Genomic DNA, 19,175 nt, shown 5'->3' on the forward strand with positions numbered 1-19,175 from the left:
GTAACACTTTATTAAAGTGTCTCTATCCAGAGCTTCACAACCAATAACGATTGCCTTCAGGTGCATCTGGACTGAATGATTTGGCATTGCGCACTACCAAAACTGTTTAATTATTTAATTTGTGCACACAAATTAAAAAAAATGTTGAAACGATTTAATCAAATTGAGCTAACAAATTATCTTGTGCATGCACAAATTACTCAATTGTGGCCTGGATACTTTTGTTTCTCTCTATGGGCACTCCTGGGCTCTGACAGAGTGTAACAGACCCCAAACATAAGTAACTCTGTAGGATAACGTGCTGGGGATTTCTTAGTGAAGGACTTTTGGCAAACGATTAAGAATATCATTATTTTCAAGATATAGCATTACAGGTTTAGTCCACAGGGACGGTCAAACTCAACACAAAGTAAAAGTCCCTGATGTTGTTGATTATGTAGTTTTAGAGTGTAGTATTGCTTCTTCCACTAGAGTGAAATATCTGAATCATCCACCATTGTCCTTTGGTGGACAAGAGACCTAGCCAGCTGGTGCAGGAGCTACACAGAGCACATGGAGGCAGCATGAATTCATTCATTTCTCTTCAGCATACTGGCTTAGTTCTGGATGACTTATTCTTTTTACATGAGTTTTCAAGGAGACTTCACTGAATGGTTTGATTCAGTTCACCAGAGCAACTGCATCCAAATTCCAAAGAAAGGCCACTACACAAACATTAACCTGCCCGTCTGAGAGCTGGTCCCAACCCAAACCCAAACTCATTAATGTCATAGTCATTGTTAAACATGGCAAATGTCCCAGCCCAGCAGGTGACTGAATACACAAGTCAGTCAATGATCCACTAGATACAGCAGCTGCATTAGGTAATAATGGGAGATGATCACACTTTTTATGAGATTACAGTAATCCTTTGTGTTTTTCTAGCAACATTCTTTCATGTCTAAGCACAACTTTAAAAGTTGTTAATCATGCTAAATGTCTAGTGCAGATCTTAAATAGAGTGATCGGCCTAATTTAGGTGTGTCTGACTTAAGTCCACAACACCCAAACTGTACAAATAATATTCCAGCAATGTGTTACAATCATATACCAAAAACCAAGCAGTGGCTGTTGCCAGTGTGGAGGCATAAAACCCATTGTACACAACCTGCTCTGCTTCAAACAGCGTCGTGGGGCATTTAAGTACTGTAAGAAAATGTGTTTTGAGGGAGTGGTGTTGAATTTTATGTTTAACTTTTGTAAAAAGTGAGACCCTCTCGTTATTAATATTTTCTTGAGGCCCTTGACTTAGTTATGACTCCCCCTTCATGTTGCACTAATCATTTAACAGCTGAGGAGTTGGACATTTACCTCAGGAGTTGGTGGAGACCAAAAGCAGAGCTAAAAGTGAAGAAAAATCAGGTGGACACAAACATGTCTCCAAATGAATAAAATGTCACTTTGTGAAATATGTTTTGTTGTCTTGTTATATGTTTTCATAGTGACTTTATTAGGTGACAAGATGACAATTTTCTGTTTACAGCTTGTTGAAAGAAAAAGTGCAGCTCTAAAGATGACCATTTGCAAACAAATGTTAAATGAAAATGTTTTTGTATGGATGGAAACAGCTGCATGATGTCTATGTCAGATATTACTGAAAAATTACAGCCCTCTTCTTTGTACATTGTCAGAATTAATTCTACCACTGAGGCATGTAAAGTGCATATACACACTCTACTGACATAACTGATTTATCAAAACTAGTAAACTCTTTGTGCGTCTTTGTTTTAAAATTACAACAGCTCCGTCTTTTGGGTTGAAAATAGCTCATAAAGGAAAGGCAATACAGTCACACACTGAAGCTACACTTTCACAGCAGACTTGGAAACATGCACTCATGCTTTACAAATATTGTATGTCATGCTTGCAAGGCCCCAGTGGCAACAAGCAATCATTATTTCAAGTAAGCTTGCAAGGGAGGAAAAAAAAGTCTTCAGAGAATTAAGCATTCATGAGAATAATAAGGATGATATATGTATTTGCATACTACGCAAAAAATGACATTCAAAGTGTATGGGAGTGTATCAACAACCCATTTACATGCCGCTTCAAAATGGCACCAACAAACTACTGACTGTTTTGTGCAGTTCATATTCAAGTTATACCTAACTATGATCAAATAAATAATGCACAGATACAGACTCAATCAGTTCCCTCTTTTCTTCTAAAATGTCTGTTGATTCAAAAGTTATTATTCTGACACTTGCAGCTAAGGTTTAGGTTTTTGGCTGAAGCTCCAGTGCAGGGAACAAGGTATAGAAAATAGATTTGAGTTTATAAAATATATTGCAAGTCAGAAAATCTGATGGTTTTGAATATTTGTGACGAAAAATCATCGCACTCCAAATGTACCTCAATGCAATAAAGACACACTGGCCTCTAGTTTCATGGGAGAAAATTTGCCGCCAACCAGTCAAGTTGGAAAATTGTCATAATTACTATAAAAAGTTATAGCCCAAAATGCGTTTTGTGAGGTCAAAGTGACCTTTTACTACCAAATTTTAATCAGTTCATCCTTGACTCCAAATTGACAAATTTGAAGAAATTCCCTACAGGCGTTCCTGAGATATTGTGTTCACGAGAATGGGATGGACTCATGGGCTTCCTGAAAACATCCTGTATCCAGCCACTGCTGTCTCCTGAACAGAGGCAAAAGACAGAGGCCGGGGCAGCCCGGGGTTTGGAGGTTGAGGCTCCAGTTGAAATGTCCCTAATTCTGCTCCAGTTACTCATGTTGTCATTCCCCATATCTGTCCTCTCATATAAAGTCATCTCTTTACTGTCAAAATCTCTAAAACGCCCGTAACGTTTTGCAAACTATTAAAATCAACAAACCATGGATTCTGATAGTGGCCGACGCCTGTGCAGCTGCCACCTGTCACACGGAGACATCAAGGTTTTACATAGAGGCTCCATACAATGAGGCCCACCACGTCATTAACATGCACACAGATATGAAAATAACTGTCTGCATGTTAGGGCACTATTTCTTTCTGACCGTTAGCCATTCACCGCCAGTTAACAGTGCCCCTGCCTTGCATGCAGCGGTGCTGTGGTCTAAGTGTCAAACATCAGCCCAGCTGCAACGATACCCGACAAACAGGATAAAATCCATTATTTACTGCCAGCTGCAGTGTATCAGCAAAAAAAGCAACTGAGTTGGTAGCCACAGAGTTGCATGCATTGTCGGGGAGACATGCTGCCAGTTTCCCAGTAAGTCTCCATTGCATCATTTAGCTGTTTATGTCAGCTGTGTGTCCACATGGCCAACTTTATCACACAGAAATACAGGCTTGGACTTTTAATTAGGTTTTAGATAGGGTTATTACTATTATTTTGAGATTTCTTTTGTAGAAAGTAATTCTCCACCTCATGAAAATACCTTCAACAAATTATTCTGGCGTGAGGGTTAGAAAATGTGGACTAAAACGTTGTAGACCTGGAACAGCTGATACGCAACAAGCTGACAAGTGATATCTGACCTGTTTTCAGCTTGTTTTTCAAGACGTGGTGATAAGGTTTGAACTTGTGTTCAAACTAAGATTAAGTTGGATAAAGACAACAGTTCATGATATCACTAGAGATAGCTGTGAGCGGGACAACCCATAAAGATCATTATTCTGAGTTAGGTCCAAGTTTTCAGCCTTTTATTCTGGCGTTGCAGATCATGACCATGAAACTAGAGGGTCCTTACTTACACCTCATAACACAGGTAACAACTATCCCCCTATACCCTGAGTCTTTAAACAAGCAATGCATACATTTTCTCCTTATCCTCAAATCTCTGAATAAATTCCAATTGAAATGATGAGAGCATAAAAACTAAATAGCACTGAATTCCTGTTCAAAGGCTCAGCTGCTCCCAGACTGCAGGTTCTATTTTACATCCCTTGTTTTACCACAGTTTGCATTAAGATGCTGAGGGCGAGACATGGTTAGCCAAGAGCAGCACTGTCAGACCAAACCACTGTTTAAAATGTCCTCGGCACAATAAAGTTAGTTTTAGCTAGAAAAGTCCACCGAGCAGATAGAGTCCATGTCTTTCTATCACTGTGTTAAAGAACATGGACATAAATGTCCCTTCTGGTTAGGTGATACTGTGGTTCTAAACATGAACAGTCTGTGCTTCACTCCTGTTGAGCAGAAAACTACAGTCTACTGCATTTAAAGTATAAAGGAAGAAGGGGAATATGTTGTGCATGTACCTGAGGCCATATTCAGGAGGTATTTTTTCTCACCACTACACGTTCTCCACAGAGGCAACACTATTGACTTGTTATGACTTTCTGCTTCAGACTTTTCCTGAAGCTGCTGAGGGGACATTTTTTTTAACTGTTTGTGATTTGGTTTTACAATAGTAACTTTTCACAGATTTAAGAACTGGTTTTAGTGATAAAACAATTTTGGAATTACTCAAAAGGAGTGGGCCATGTCTTCCTTGTTGAGTCCTTTAAATGTCAGTTTTATGTATTTTAAATGATGGCTTTATGGTTAGATTTAACCCCACAAACAACCTCCATGTTCTCGCCATCTACTACTTCTAGGGTGTGTTTGTGAACACACAAACTGGATCGTTCATAAATATCAGAGCGTTTTTGGAATGTGTCATTTAGTTATTCAGAGCACCATTCACAGAGCAGCAGAGTGTACTCTGGACACTTTGGAGCAGCAGACTGCCGAGCGCAGTGAATGTTGGAAAGTCTATTGTTTGCTATAAAATTTAATATAAAATTCAGTTTTCAATTCATTTTAATAGACACATTTGTTTCAGTCTCATGTCTTGACATAATCATTATATGCTCACTGTCTACTACCTCTTACACAAGAGTCACTTTGTATTATAACATGAAAAAGTGTTCCATAGTAAAGTTCTTCTTTCCCCCATTTTAACTTTGAACGCTACGTTTTTTTTTTAACAACAGCGGTCTCATTTTAGTGTAGATCACCAGATGGATTTTAAGTCTCACCACGTAGCTGAACAGGGTGGGTTGTAGTTTCAAATAGGGCAGATGGGTAACCAACAAGTTATTTTGTCACATTTAACTAATATCATTAACATTGTATACTGGCCCATAGCGGAAAATCACACATTGATGCTGGTGCTGCTCCAAGTAGAGGTGTATACTTTAGAGAACTTAAGCCAGTAAACTTAGATCCTGTCTCGTTTTAGTTGGTTTGGTTTCTGTTGTTGCCATGGTAACATGGCAATCCGTGGGGGTAATTGTTAATTCAGCGCAGCTCCCCCTGCTGCTCCCATCAACCTCGGTTCACACTGGAATCAAACAGACGCAGCAGAATAAACCACCCGCTGTCTGAACATACCTTTGCACCAGAAACTTCTCAAAATGAAGAATAACGTTGGTATTTCCCAACGTTCTCCTAAAGCAGCCAGTTAGAAGCCCTTGAAAACGTATTTTCTCTCTCAGCTCCTTCTCTGAATTATGGTTTCTTACATTAAGACACATTTTTTTGCCAATCACAACAGCTTTTCTGCATGTTTTCACCTGTGCTCTTCTCACTGGTTGGAAGTGGGTGGGGCTGATTTAGAAATAGGCAATGCCATGTACTTCTTAGCACCATTTGGGATTTAGCAACATTTCAGATCAAGAGATGATGACAGTATGTGGGTTTGCTCACGTAGTTTAGTTTTAGACTGATGAACTCGTGCACTCTAGGCTCTGGACCCCATGCAGCTTGCATAAATGGCAGGGATGGGAGTAGAGGAGGACTCAGTCACATTACTTGACTAACTGTATCAGTAGCTAGAAGGTCCTGGCACTCTTGCCGGAGTGTCATTTTTTATTTTTCACCTGTGTTTAAACTATTCAGCCACATATTTGAGATAGGAAATGACTTACTTATTTAAATCTTGAGGTACATTTTGTGGGCTGGATTTAAAATATTTCAAAATGTAAGTCTCAGAGGGTTTCATCCTCTGCTCTAAATTCCACAAATGAATATGATCTATCAGCAAACTACTGACAAGCTACACAAGCTTGAACCTGACTGAGTCAACAGGAAGTGCATCATACAGCAGGACAATCTTTAAAGGCTCCCCTTCCTCTCTCTCCTCGTCCTTGACTTTTTGTTGAGGTCTGAGGAGCGGCATCATGACCTCCCCTCTTCTTCTTAAAGAATAATGAAGCCTTTGCCTTTTCTGTCCTTGTTGTCATTAATCCCTCTTCTTTGTATGAGTCTAGTAACCGACGCCGAGAACTTTCTTCATGTGCTCGTACACCACGTAGGAGATGCTGACAGCTGGAATCACTTTGAGGAAGTTGGGGGTGATGCCCCGATACAGGCCCAGTATCCCTTCATTGGATATGATGTATTTGAACTGGCCCACCATGGTCAGCTTGGGTTTACCCTCAGTTATGGCTGAAAGAAGAGGAAAGATGGAGCTCATGGCTGGATCATTATTTATGCTCAGCATGTTTAGAATATGTCTCAATCGACAGTTTGTCTTACCCTGTGCCTGCATCCGTGTCCGAATAAGAGCAAGGGGATAGGAAGCCAGCTGGCCGCAGGTGCTGGAGACGGTACCACAACCCAGCAGCACCAACACTCCTGGATCTGCTGAGTCTACACAGTACCTCTGGAGCCAGGCGTTCTTCAGAGTCTTGAAGCATAAGCAGGCAGACAGAGTTTAGAAAATAAGAGAAGAGTGGAGCAAAGAAAGGAAGGGAAAGAGGAAGAAATAGACTGTTTAAGTAAAAAATTGAGCTTGAAAGAAATGAACCTTCATACTTATGAGCTGATTTTAAAGATTACTTCTTCAGTGGGAACCAATTGACTGATTTAGGACTGAGAGCTACGGATTAGCCAGTGAGACCAAAAGTGTTGAGACCCGACGAATACAAAGTTGGTTGTGGTCTTTCATTGAGTTGTTGCCAATAAAGAATATAGAATAATGACTTTTACTGACTTCTGACTTCTAATATATATGTGTATATATATATATAGTATATATGTATAAATATATACATATATATTGATATTTTTCACCAAACCGTCTTATTACATACCAATTCAAGACTTTCTATTTCTCAATAAAAAAGATTTGAACTTCAACTTATTTTATGTAGTTTCCACAACAGTTCACTAATTATGGAAGTGTGGCTAAATGACCTGTCAAATAGAAATAGGCAAATGTACACACACCTCATACACAGCCAGGTCAATGCCAGCATAGGGGATGATGCCCAGTGTATTCGGTAGGTAGCCCCTGTAGAAAGCCCGGACTCCCTCTGTCTTCAGGATCTGTCTGGCACAATCAGCCATACCTGAGTATTGTCCTGTCTTCCTTAAAGTAAGACGAGTCTTCAGCACCTACCCAACAGAGGGGGACAAGGGAAGGTTGAAAACGATGGAAAAGTGAGGACAGATAGAATCAAGAGATTATTCTTAAATTGGACAATGGACAAGGAGGTAGAACTGGTTTTTGTATTCTCGTATTTACAAAGAAATAGTAGCAAGAGACCACTCAATTCACTTTCTGCTGCCTAGCTAGTGCTTGTTCATGGTACAGTAACAGACATCATAGCAATGATCACCATACCACTGCTATGACGTCTAATCCCTTTGCACTGAGTATAACTCAGTGTCTGAGAAAAAACATAAGACTAATGTTTCACGGGGTCATTGGGGAAACGCTTCTGGAGCATGGAGCAGGTTCAGATACAAAGTAACAAAGTTAACTGCTAAGTCCTGCTAAACAATTGAACCATTTAAGGTTACCTTCTATGGAGGAGTGGATTTAGCAGAGCCCATCTCCAGGAAAAAAAATCCACCTGCTATACAACAAGAGGAGGTTCCACAATGTTGACCAGAATATGGAAGGAAGCAGTACCAAAATACACTAACCACTGTCTCCAGCACCAAATTCATAAACTCTCTGATGGCCTTGACACCAGAGATATTGTAGCAGTATGTTGCCACAAGTGGGGAAAAGTCCCAAGAGCTATTGGCAGACAGGGAAAGTGGAGCAACATCCTCTCAACTCCAAGCAACACACCTCCACTTTTCGAATATATAAGCTTATTACAAGCAGATATCACAGTTGTCTTACTGACGCTGGACAGTTTATCACTGGTTGAATATTAAAAGTCAACATACTATTTTGTTTTTGGCGAGACAGCTGAATAAATCCAGTTGTTTGAAGAAGTTGTTTTCACAGCAATATGAAATAGTCATTAAAGACCGAATTGTGCCTTTTTTTGTTTTTAACGCTCTGGTATTGGATATGTACTCTGTTCCAACTTTGCAAGTTTAGGTATGGGTATCGGGAAGGAACGTATATCGAGGGATAAATGAAGAACTTGGCCCTCTGATTTTTACCTCAGTCATTTTCTTTTTTGTTGTTTTATTGATAATGGATACTGAAGAGTTGGGGGAAGTCTGTGTTGTCATTCCTCTGCAGCATGACAACACGTAATCTTTTACAAAGTGAGGATGCACTTGTAGAGTCTGGTCTGTATGCTTTCTCAGTACTTGCTTCTATTAAAAGAAGACTATTCTTGTTTCATGAAGAACAGCGCTCAAGAGACTCTGCTACCAAAGTCTCAACATGTAAGACGACAGTGTCCTGATCATTCACAAAAACTGCTATAGGGAGCTGCTTGTCCTTTATGCTACACCAAGTGCTCAGGCAGGGACACACTATGGGAACGAAGCCTTTGAGATTGAGAGGTTTTTATGTGAGCGCCCAGAGTTTTTTGGGTCAGGAATTTGACACTAAAATAGTTTTGGGGTATAAAGAGAGTCTGATGATGCTGAAGCTTTTCAACATACTTTAGGATGTCTGGCTGACACCTGCCTCTTCAGTTTGTATCGGCATTGAATCAAGACAAGCATAGGTGGGCTGGTTTGTCACATTAAAAATGAAAGTGACTGAGCCAATTAGATTTCCACAAAAATGAGGATCAGTCCAAATTGGCAGGGGCAGTGAAAATAAAAACTATGACCACTGGCCGGTTCGGCCTGGAATGGATCAGCCGTTGGGGAGTCTTCAAGATGGAATTTATTGAAGACCAAGAACAATAAAAAACAGTTAAGCTGAAGAATCAGTGGAGCCTGTTAGCCCTATCTTAATATGAACCCTCCTATAACACCCACTTCAAACTAACCTCCATGGGGTAGATGATGGTCTGGGCGGTAGCTCCTGCCAGAGAGCCAGCAATGAACCTCTCTTGTACCCTTAAACTGCCCCCCTCTTTACTTCCTCGGATCCGCCACTTGATCTAGAGTAAGAGAAGGAAGAGGAGGAGGAGGAGAAGCCATGGGTGGAGATGTTTGGATGGAGCGGGAGTGATAAGATGCAGTATGAGAGAAAGGAAGTGCAAAGGTATATACAGAATTAGACTTCCCTAACATATATGAAAATGACATATGTAGGACTCATTCACTCTATCTGAGACAGAGGAACCATTAGGATTTGCCATAATAACAATTATTTCTATTTGGTGTGACAAGATGATTTACAAGGACACTTCACAGCAGCCAATCTATCTGCTAGAAATATATACGTAAGCAGATAGTTACTCTTTGTCATGAATGAATTGGAGTGCACTGACCTGTTCATAGGCCATAAACTTGATAGCAGACTCAGGGGCAATCTTGAGGACATTGATGCCATTTCCCCTCCACAGTGAAGAGACTCCTCCCTCCCGAACCATCCCCCTCAGTCCGGACCACAGATTAATGGCCCGAGACTTAGAGCCGTGTACCTGGACACACAAACACCACAGGTCAGTCATCTTTACCACAACCTGCTCTAAGATGAAATGTTACTGTAGGCTAGTACTTACATCCAACCACAGTGGTGTTGGTCAGCTTTGACTGATGAAGACTTTGTAGCTAGAAAGGTTACGCAGTATGCTAACATGTTGCTTATTTACACCTCCAACAAACAGAGCAGCATTCTCATTCATTTAGAGTTGGTGATTCCAGCTGATAATTGCAAGTCCATTCTTTCTTAGCGTTCTGTTTTTAGGAATAACTGTCTCTTTAGTTGCTAAAAGCTCCACTATGTTCAGCAGCTGGTCTCTAGCTGTGCTGTTTGGTGCAGAGCAGGTAGGACACAGTTTATCTGAGCTTTTTCTTTGAGAATGGTGAGAGGGAACCAGAACAATAAAGTTACAACCCCGAAAACCAGTGACCCCCTCACTTTAACACTAACACTTCAGGTTCAATTAAACCACACTTACAGTACAATAATGCCAGTGCGAAGACACTTTCAATATTATAATCATTACACTTGATAGTATAGGATATCTGGGTTCAACCCTTAAATCATAAATCAATTAGTAATATTCCATTGGCTCTTTGTAGAAAATGAACATAATAAATCAGTAGGAGGTTTCAGTGCTGCCCGTCATTCCTCTGTTATCTAAATGGATGCTGACATTTCCATCTGTCAACACAGGCAGAGCTGACTTTGCTCTGAGTTTTACTGGTAACGCTCCAACCGCCCACCTGAACTACCCACCATGTGCATTGTTTCATTTCTGAAAGTGAGTGTAAGTGAATGTCAGAGCAGCATTTGAGGGATGGAGTGAGCTGCAGACTCTGAAAGATAGCCATAGCATTGCATTCACTAACTTTTGATATATTGTTAGCAGGTTCTCAGTTTTGACAGGAATTCACAGGAACAGATTGCATCTGTGAGTGAAGGACATACTAAAGAGCATTTCCTGCTGGTAATATAGTTACTAACCTTGGCTAGTCCAACTTTTCCTGTTGTTATTTTCTGATATGTATTTTGAGGCACTATTATACACAACGTATAATATATAGTTTATATTGCAATGCTTAAAACGTTCCTCAATCACTGAACTTTGTGTCTCAGTCAGAGAGGAAGTGTACTGACCCACCTGCAAGAAGACTTTGAGGCGGTCCAGAGGAGCAGTTCCTGTCCTGGACACAGCCCCTGCCATCGCTCCAGCAACCAGCTGCCTCCACACCAGACCTGACCGCCGCTCCCGCTCTGAGAACTCATCTGGAACCGTTAGATGTTCCCCGATGTCAAACATCTATAACAACATTAGAAATGAAAGGGACACTCTGTAGTTGTTGTTTTTTTTTTTTAACCTTAAGCCTCCTTAAATTAAAAAGTTTCTTTAAAGAAGGTTTTGCTTCATCTTCTACACTGCCTCCTACCATACACACCACATCACTAAAGACCACACATACTGTTACATTATTATCAGCTGAAACCTGGTGACTCACATGGGAGTGTTTCCAGTGGTGGGCGATCTCCTCCATGTTGTGGAAAGGGTTGAACAGGAAGTGATCACGCCATTCATTCCAGTCAATTGTCATAGTTCCGTCCCTGTCCATACTGGGGGAGAGAGTTCCTCCAGAGAATGAGATCTCCTACAGTACAGTGCCATCAGCAGATCAAATATGGCTTCTAGCATCACAATTTAAATCCTGTGTTTTTCTGACTGCAGATCTTTGGTATGGATCAGAGAGCAGCTTCTCTCTCAGGCTTCATTAAAAACAGCTCTTCAGTTTAGACCTGCATCAGAGTACTCGACCTGCAATGCTTACTTATATCCATCCTTGTTACCATCATGCTCCGGGTCATCTATTGGTCTATCTTCTAATGTGTGTCCAACATCATGATGAAGGAGTAGGTTTACTAATGTACGTGTTGTTGATGCTCCTGTTAGAGACAGTCTGTTAGAGTCTTATTCTGGCTCAGGTTAAAATCATGTGAGGTCACCAGACTTCTTGAACCAGTGGGGCAGATAAAGGTCTGACCTCTCCAACCCTAAAAGGTCCAACACAACTAAGAGGATCAGTCAGATGTCAATCAAGTCACAGTCTGTACACGCCCACAGAGTGGACATAATACCTGTGTAACACTGACTTTGTGGCCCACAATAACACATATATGTGGTCACATCTTACTCCTCCGCTGTGTTTAGTTGGCATTCACTTTCCTCCCTCATTGTTTGAGGTCCCACAGATCCCACTGCTGTTATAACAGTGGGAAGTAAAACAATTAATATTTGTGATATTGTTAATGGCGAATGTACAGAGACAGAAATGACACCAAATGTTTTATGGATGAAGAAATATATTTTGCTTTTGTTTGCCAAAAAGTAATTCCCAGATAAACAGATGTACAGTTATCCTACAGAGAGATGTTACTTCTGTTTGGGATCAATTAGACCCCAGATGGGTCTAACTCTCTCTTAGAGGTCTTCTGAAGTCAGAGTAATTTGGTATGTAGGAGGTAAGGGGTGGTGCTGACACCAATCACAGATATAAAGCAGACGTGTTTAACCAGGTTTTATAGCGGTTTGGCTCTGAGAGCTCAAACATTTTCTATAGAAAATCATATTTATAAGAAGTATCACAATGGTAAAAGAATGCTTTTTCAGCTGTTCAACAGACAGTAACATTTCCTTCTACTGTATGTGTCTCTCTCTCACACACACTGTACCTCTGCAGTATCCTGGAGGCCTGCTCCATGGTGACCTCCACACCGAGCTTGTGCAAGGAGTGTTGGATCTCCCCCACGTCAATCCGACCTAAAAACAGAACAGAAAGAGTTAACTCCTTTGTCTGTTCAGTCAGTGATATCAGATAATAAAGAAAAAGATGAATAAATAGATGAGATAAATAAATGTATTGTATGGGCATCCCCAGAAAACAAGCAGCAGAAAGTGATCTTAAGTGTGTGTGTGTGTGTGTGTGTATGTGTGTGTGTGTGTGTGTGTGTCACACCATCATTGTTGCGGTCGAGACTGTGGAACATGAGCCGCAGCCTCTTCTCGTGAGCCCACAGGTACTGGGAGAACTCCTGGAAGTCCAGCAAACCATCGTGGTTGATGTCGCTCTCGAGGACTATCTGTGGGGGCAGAGGGGGGCTCCAGGTCATTCCGCAGGGAGAACAGGCAGGCACAGACAGGATGGAGCAGGTGGAGATGGTGGAGGTAGAGTTGGGCAGGTGAGGGTGTGTGGGTAATGTTGACAGCACAGAGGTGACAGGGCTCAAGGCGTGTTAGAGAGTGCAACAGAGCCACGAGTGAGCAGAGGAGGACAGAATGTAAGGTGCTCCCTGTGAAAGTTACCAAGTAAAGCTCTTCTTACCTGAAAACATAAGTTCTCCTCTCTTGATCGGGAGAGAGAGAGAGAGAGAGAGAGACATTGCTCTGTATTTAAGGAGGTTCTGTTTTTGGTCACATTTGTTTGTCTATTTGTTACCAGGATACCAAGAAACTTCAGGGAAATCTGGTGGAAGGATGGGCCATAGAGCAAAGAATGATGAATGCAGTTTTGGCACAGATAAAAATGTCCTGCAGTTGGAGCTCAGTTTTCCTTCAGGTACTCTGTCTGGGTTGCTGGGAACACTTGTCGACCACTCAGCACCTTTGAACACAAGAGCCCTCAACGGTCAAAGGACTTCTTTCAGCTAATGACTCTATACGCCATTGTGTATGCCTTTGTACTTCTAAACTAGTGAGTACCAGTTGGATTTTTAGACCTTGGAATGAGGATCCTTCTGTGAAGTGAATGAAGTTTGGCTAGGCCTCATTTTTATCAGGGCGTTCAAGTCTAATAACCCCCTCATATTCATCTACACAGTTTTGTTAGGCAAACCCTGCTAGTATCTGTCTAAAGACTTGCATGCTACCTGTGAATGGTAAAATGGTAAATGGACTGTACTTATATATCTCTTTTCTAGTCTTCCTTCCACTCAAAGCGCGTTAACACTGCATGTCATCATTCACCCATTCACACCCATTCATACACTGATGACAGGGGCTACCATGCAAGGTACCACCTGCCAATCAGGATGCTAACTAACCGTTCATACCCAATCATACACTGCTGGCACAGCCTGCAGGAGCAATTTGGGGTTAAGTGTCTTGCCCAAGGACACATCGACATGGACTAGTGGAGCCGGGGATCAAACCGTCGATCCTCTGATGGGGGGACAACCCTGCTCTACCACTGAGCCACAGTTGCTTTTCTGTGAAGAGAGGCAGATAAAACCTGCTTGCATGGCGTCCATATTCAAAATGGTGGTAGATCAGAAAATGCTCATATGGATCATTTTGGAAGCCATCCATCCATTATCTCTAACCGCTTATCCTGGTCAGGGTCGCGGGGGGGCTGGAACCGATCCCAGCTGTCATTGGGTGTAGGCATGGTTCACCCTGGACAGGTCGCCAGACCATCACAGGGCTGACATATATAGACAGACAACTATTCACACTCACATCCACACCTACAGGCAATTTAGAGTCTTCAATTAACCCAAGCTGCATGTCTTTGGACTGTGGGAGGAAGCCGGAGAACCTGTAGAGAACCTGTCGACACTGCTACCAGGCTTTCATCAAACGGAGTTGGCCGTGGTTTCATCTCTCAGTCCCTCTCTCACTTTTTTTAATTATTCAAAATGATTCAGTAGGTGGCTCAGACCTGGGGTTGAATTACATTTTAATGATTCATCTGTGAAAGCTCTTGGTTTGTAAAACCCAGTGGAACCCATACCAAAGGCTTTAGGCTTAGCCCAGGCTGTGAGCTCTACAGATCTTGATTGTTTCTCTTCTGGATGGAGTAGATGGCCTGGGTAGTGTCTGTAAGAGGTTGTGCTAGAAAGAGTTATGCATCAATCTTCAGAACCATTCAAATGAGTTTCTGCTTTTGGACTAGAAGACACAAACCAGTAGATCACAGTAAAGTGAGGGGAGAGCCAGAGGTGTAGCAGAGACACTGTTAAATATTCATCCACAAAGGGTTAGATTCCCCTGCAAACTGGGACAGGTTGTGTTTATATGGTATTATAACCAGGCCACACAAATGAGTGATTGACCTGCAAAAGGTTGATTAATGACATGCTTTATGGTACTATTACTATTTATAGGCAGAAGAGTGGTTTACACCACAGTTACCTGCTGTAGTTTGTGGGGCTGTTCTCAACATTTCTTCTAATGTCACATTATATACTGATAATATGAAAGATTCTAGACAAATGTTTTACATTATGAGATACTGAGTCTATTTTTTATAACAAGACAAAATTATGAAATAGGTCTTAATGACACAATTTGGGATCCAAGTCGCAATTTTCACTTTTCACTGTGTCTTATAATAACTTTAAGTTGTCATGCATTTTTTGGATTGCTCTAACTTTTCATCCTCTTTCTCTTTGACTTTCTAAAATAGGCTTGCATGCAACCTTCACTGCATGGGATCCCATCTCAACATGTGCAGAAAGACTGCTGACAGCTCCAGCTGCATGCGCTCTGAGGCTTTGACACTGTGGCGGCCGCCTTGGTTGTGATGAAGAAAACCAGAGTGTAACCCCACACACTGCCCTCAGCACTCTCATACTTTATTGAACAGCATTCATACTCAGGGGTGAGCTGGTGAAGAGAAGGGTCTGTCTGATAAGAGCTCCGTTCTCATGATGGTAAAGGAGGAGCTTCTGTGTTGTTTGGCCAAGAAACACTGCAGCATTCTTATGTCAAGGAAGCACATGTTGACATCCCAAATATCACTGATCAGCGTTCCCACATGCCACGGAGACGGATTACTCTTCATTCAGAAACATTTGGCTTTGATAATAATACTTATATGTTTTTGTATCAAATATATGGAAGCTGCTACACATACACACATAGTTGGTTGACTGAAGGGTTGCTGCAAAAAACATTAATAAAGTAATTCATTTTATCATTAGCATAAAATTTTTTTTCCTGCACAAAGCTAAAATATACAAAATATAACTCCCTCTCATTATCATTATCATTATGGGGAGTTTACAAAGCTTTGGGACATATCCCTAATAAATGGAAACCAAATGACCTCTGAGTGTTCTTATTACATAACGGCTAAACTCATGATATTATGAAGACACAGTTTTAACTATTTATAATTATCCTGCGATCCTGTGAAAATAGCAACACTTTAAACTGAACATATGGTCAGATGGGAAGTGGATTCACAATGTGCTTATTTGGCATTCAGGTGTTTAACTTGTGAGAACACTGTTGCTAGGCATCTGACAACCGAGTGGATTGCTCTATTTTTAAAACGGCAGAGATGTTGTTGGCCTCTCAGGGCAACAGGATAAGTCATTGTATAGCAGAGATAGTTATATATATATGTATATATATTTTTTTTATTTGTATTCTTATTTTTTATTTTATTCTATTTTTATTTTTATTTTATTGTATAATATGTGTATTTATTATCTGTTTCTGTGTAGTTGAGCTGCTGCAACACTTGAATTTCCCCATGGGGATCAATAAAGGAATATAATAATAATAATATATATATATATATACATTTTTTGAATAGTATTCAATTTGACTTTTTGAATCCAAGAAAACTTCTGCTCTATACGTTTAGATGTCAAGGTCACACTGCCACATCTTCCCAAAGTTAGCTATCTCTTCTGAAAGTAACCTGAAGCATAGTGCTGACCGTAAACTAAAGGCTGCTAAATTGATTATTAGTGTAGCAGACTGATACTTCACTGGCACTAATAGATCAGACACTGTGATATATAAGCAATGTCCACATGAGGATGGAGAAACATACACAGGCTCCTCTCCTCTTAATCAACCTTCACCCGAAGCAAAGAGGATGGATGAAGCAGCTGTGAGTGGGACAGTGTGTGTGTGTGTGTGTGTGTGTGTGTGTGTGTGTGTGTGTGTGTGTGTGTGTGTGTGTGTGTGTGTGTGTGTGTGTGTGTGGGGGCGCCGCTAGGGATTTTGGGCCCCATGAAAAGAATCTTTACAGGGCCCCCAACACAGCGGCAAAATTTTTTGATGCTATTTTACATACAATTATGCATTTTAATGGTATTTTTGACTATCATTACCATATTTGTAAAATTGGATTTGGAAATTTGGAAAATAAATTTAATTTTTTAAATTTTTAAATTTAATTTGGAAAATAAAACATGTGTGATTATATGTTAGTTAATAACTTAGTGTCATTATTTTTTCTGTATTATAATTTCATCATCATTAGGGGCCTCTCTGGGCCCCCCTCCATCATGGGCCCCTAGAATCCGTCTCCTTTACCCCCCTTTTCGGCGCCCCTGTGTGTGTGTGTGTGTGTGTGTGTGTGTGTGTGTGTGTGTGTGTGTGTGTGTGTGTGTGTGTGTGTGTGTGTGTGTGTGTGTGTGCGTGTGTGTCGCCTCACCTCCTCCGCCTCCCCCCGGTGTAAACCACGCGCCGCCAGTCCGGTCTTCAGTTCACTGATGTCGACCCTGCCATCTTTATTCAGGTCCAGCTGCTTGAACAGCTCCGCGTATCTCCTCTCTCTGCCCGGGTCCTCCAGAGACGCTGCGGTGTCTCCGCGGTGAGTCTGGGCGCACAACCCCTCCTCGTCTTCGCCCATGTGGAAGGCAGAGAGCCGGGTGTCTCTGCGGCCGACTGTTGGTCTCAACAGCCGCTTATAACACCGGCAGAAGTGGGAAAGGAGCGAGAGCTGTGTCCTGGTTTCCAGAGCAACGGACCGCTACGTCGCAGCGGAACGGGGGAACGGAGAGGTTCTACATGAACGAGGCGGCGCTTCTCCCGGGATGGACCGACGGACTGATGGGTGCGGGATGGATGCGGCTTAGACCCGCTCTAGTGGGATTAACCCTCGTATCAGTTACCCGGGCCACTCGTTCACACCTGCACGCGCAAATCCAATAACTCATTCAGATGAATTAAAGTTTCCGTCATAGCTCGCGGACGAGCAGCCGGTTTTTTTTACCGCAGTCTGTCAAACCAGTGATGGCACATCTGTGATCATAAGGTCGTCACTTTGCATTGGCTGTCATTGTTTTACGTCATAATCAGTAAGGTTCGAACAAGCGTTCACGTGAATGAATGAACGAATGAATCTTCTGTCTCTGACGTCGCGCGGCTCTGCTTCATCACGCTATGCCTCCGCGCGCCCGCTCACAGCAGTTTACACTCGGCGCGAGAGAAGCGGGTCAAACGAGCTAGGCTACTGCTAGACGTGATATTAGCTGTTCTTTACCCGGCTGCAGGTGATGAATCCAGCTGTGTGGAGGGGGAGACTGCCTGTATCAGCCATGGTAATTCCGGCGTGAGTTATTCTGAAATGAAAAACATTCACATGTATAAACAGATCATAAACAAAACGACATAGGCTACATATAAAAAAAACTTCCCAGGCGAGCATGCAGGCCTTTGAATGCAACACTATCCACATATATGATTCAATAATGTGATAATAGAACATGGGTGTCAGTCGGCTCACAGCAGGAGGCACGACTACGGTCCAGGTACCACAACGATTCATGGAAACCTGCAGAACGAGAAAGCAAAAGGGCTTCAGGGTGGAAGTAAAGCTAAAATGCTTAATGGTACAGGTAATAGTAATAGTAATGTGACTAGTAATAATAATAATAATGGTGGTAGCAGTAATAGTAATGTGACTAGTAATAATAATAATAATGGTGGTAGCAGTCGGTGTCAGCAGGGCCGTAGCAGGATGCACATCCACGGTCCAGGTACAGCCACGATTTATAGAAGCCTGCGAAGCGAGAAAGCACAAAGACTCCAGGGTAGAAGCAAGTCAATAAGCGTAATAGTACAGGCAATAATAATAGTAATGTGACTAATAATGATAGTGGTAGTAGTAGTGGGTGTCAGCAGGGCCTCAGTAGGTGGCACGATGACAGTCCAAATATAACCCCGATTCCTGGGAACCTGCGAGGCGAGAAAGCACAAGAACTCCGGGGAAGAAGCAAAATCAGTAATGTGCATAAATAGGAGATTAATACATAAAGACCATGCAGGCAAAACCACAATTAAATATGATAACACACCCATAACAAAGACTAATACTTTGTGCAATATTTTGCATTCAGGACATCTACTAGTAATGGAGTTGTATTTATTTTTCTATTTAATAAAGGTAGCACACAGTGCATATATATCAAGACTTTTACTAAAGTGATAAATCTGAATAGCACTGATGTTGAAGTTGTGTTAGTTGGCAGTGCTGTGGATCACTGTGAGTGAAGTGAACCACTGATAGCTTATTGGCTACTAATAGCATTCATTATGGGGATTGTGAGCGGTGACGTGCAGCAAAGGATAGTAAAGAGCCCCGTCAGCATTCACAGGATAGGACTCAGAGAGAGA

General features: G+C 41.7%; 1 protein-coding gene across 1 annotated transcript; it reads right to left on the reverse strand.

Annotated features, from left to right (window-relative positions):
• Positions 1–6,209: 6,209 nt before the first annotated feature.
• Positions 6,210–17,421, reverse strand: slc25a23b (solute carrier family 25 member 23b). The gene is made up of 10 exons (XM_054606786.1): positions 17,212–17,421; positions 12,775–12,898; positions 12,491–12,578; positions 11,266–11,377; positions 10,911–11,069; positions 9,612–9,764; positions 9,165–9,278; positions 7,201–7,368; positions 6,508–6,658; positions 6,210–6,417 (listed from the first exon to the last, which is right to left on the reverse strand). Exons 1-10 carry the CDS (start codon positions 17,407–17,409, stop codon positions 6,236–6,238), a joined length of 1,449 nt encoding a protein of 482 aa, XP_054462761.1. The 5' UTR covers positions 17,410–17,421; the 3' UTR covers positions 6,210–6,235.
• Positions 17,422–19,175: the final 1,754 nt, after the last annotated feature.

The sequence above is a fragment of the Anoplopoma fimbria genome, chromosome 11, assembly GCF_027596085.1.
Source record: "Anoplopoma fimbria isolate UVic2021 breed Golden Eagle Sablefish chromosome 11, Afim_UVic_2022, whole genome shotgun sequence".
Taxonomy (NCBI): domain Eukaryota; kingdom Metazoa; phylum Chordata; class Actinopteri; order Perciformes; family Anoplopomatidae; genus Anoplopoma; species Anoplopoma fimbria.

Coding starts and splice junctions, on each gene's coding strand:
- slc25a23b (XM_054606786.1), bottom strand. CDS start 17,409: ATGGGCGAAGACGAGGAGGGGTTGTGCGCCCAGACTCACCGCGGAGAC. Junction 7,369..9,164: donor CCATCATCTACCCCATGGAG/GTTAGTTTGAAG, acceptor TCTGTTGGGTAG/GTGCTGAAGACTCGTCTTAC. Junction 6,418..6,507: donor GACACGGATGCAGGCACAGG/GTAAGACAAACT, acceptor CTCTTCTTTCAG/CCATAACTGAGGGTAAACCC.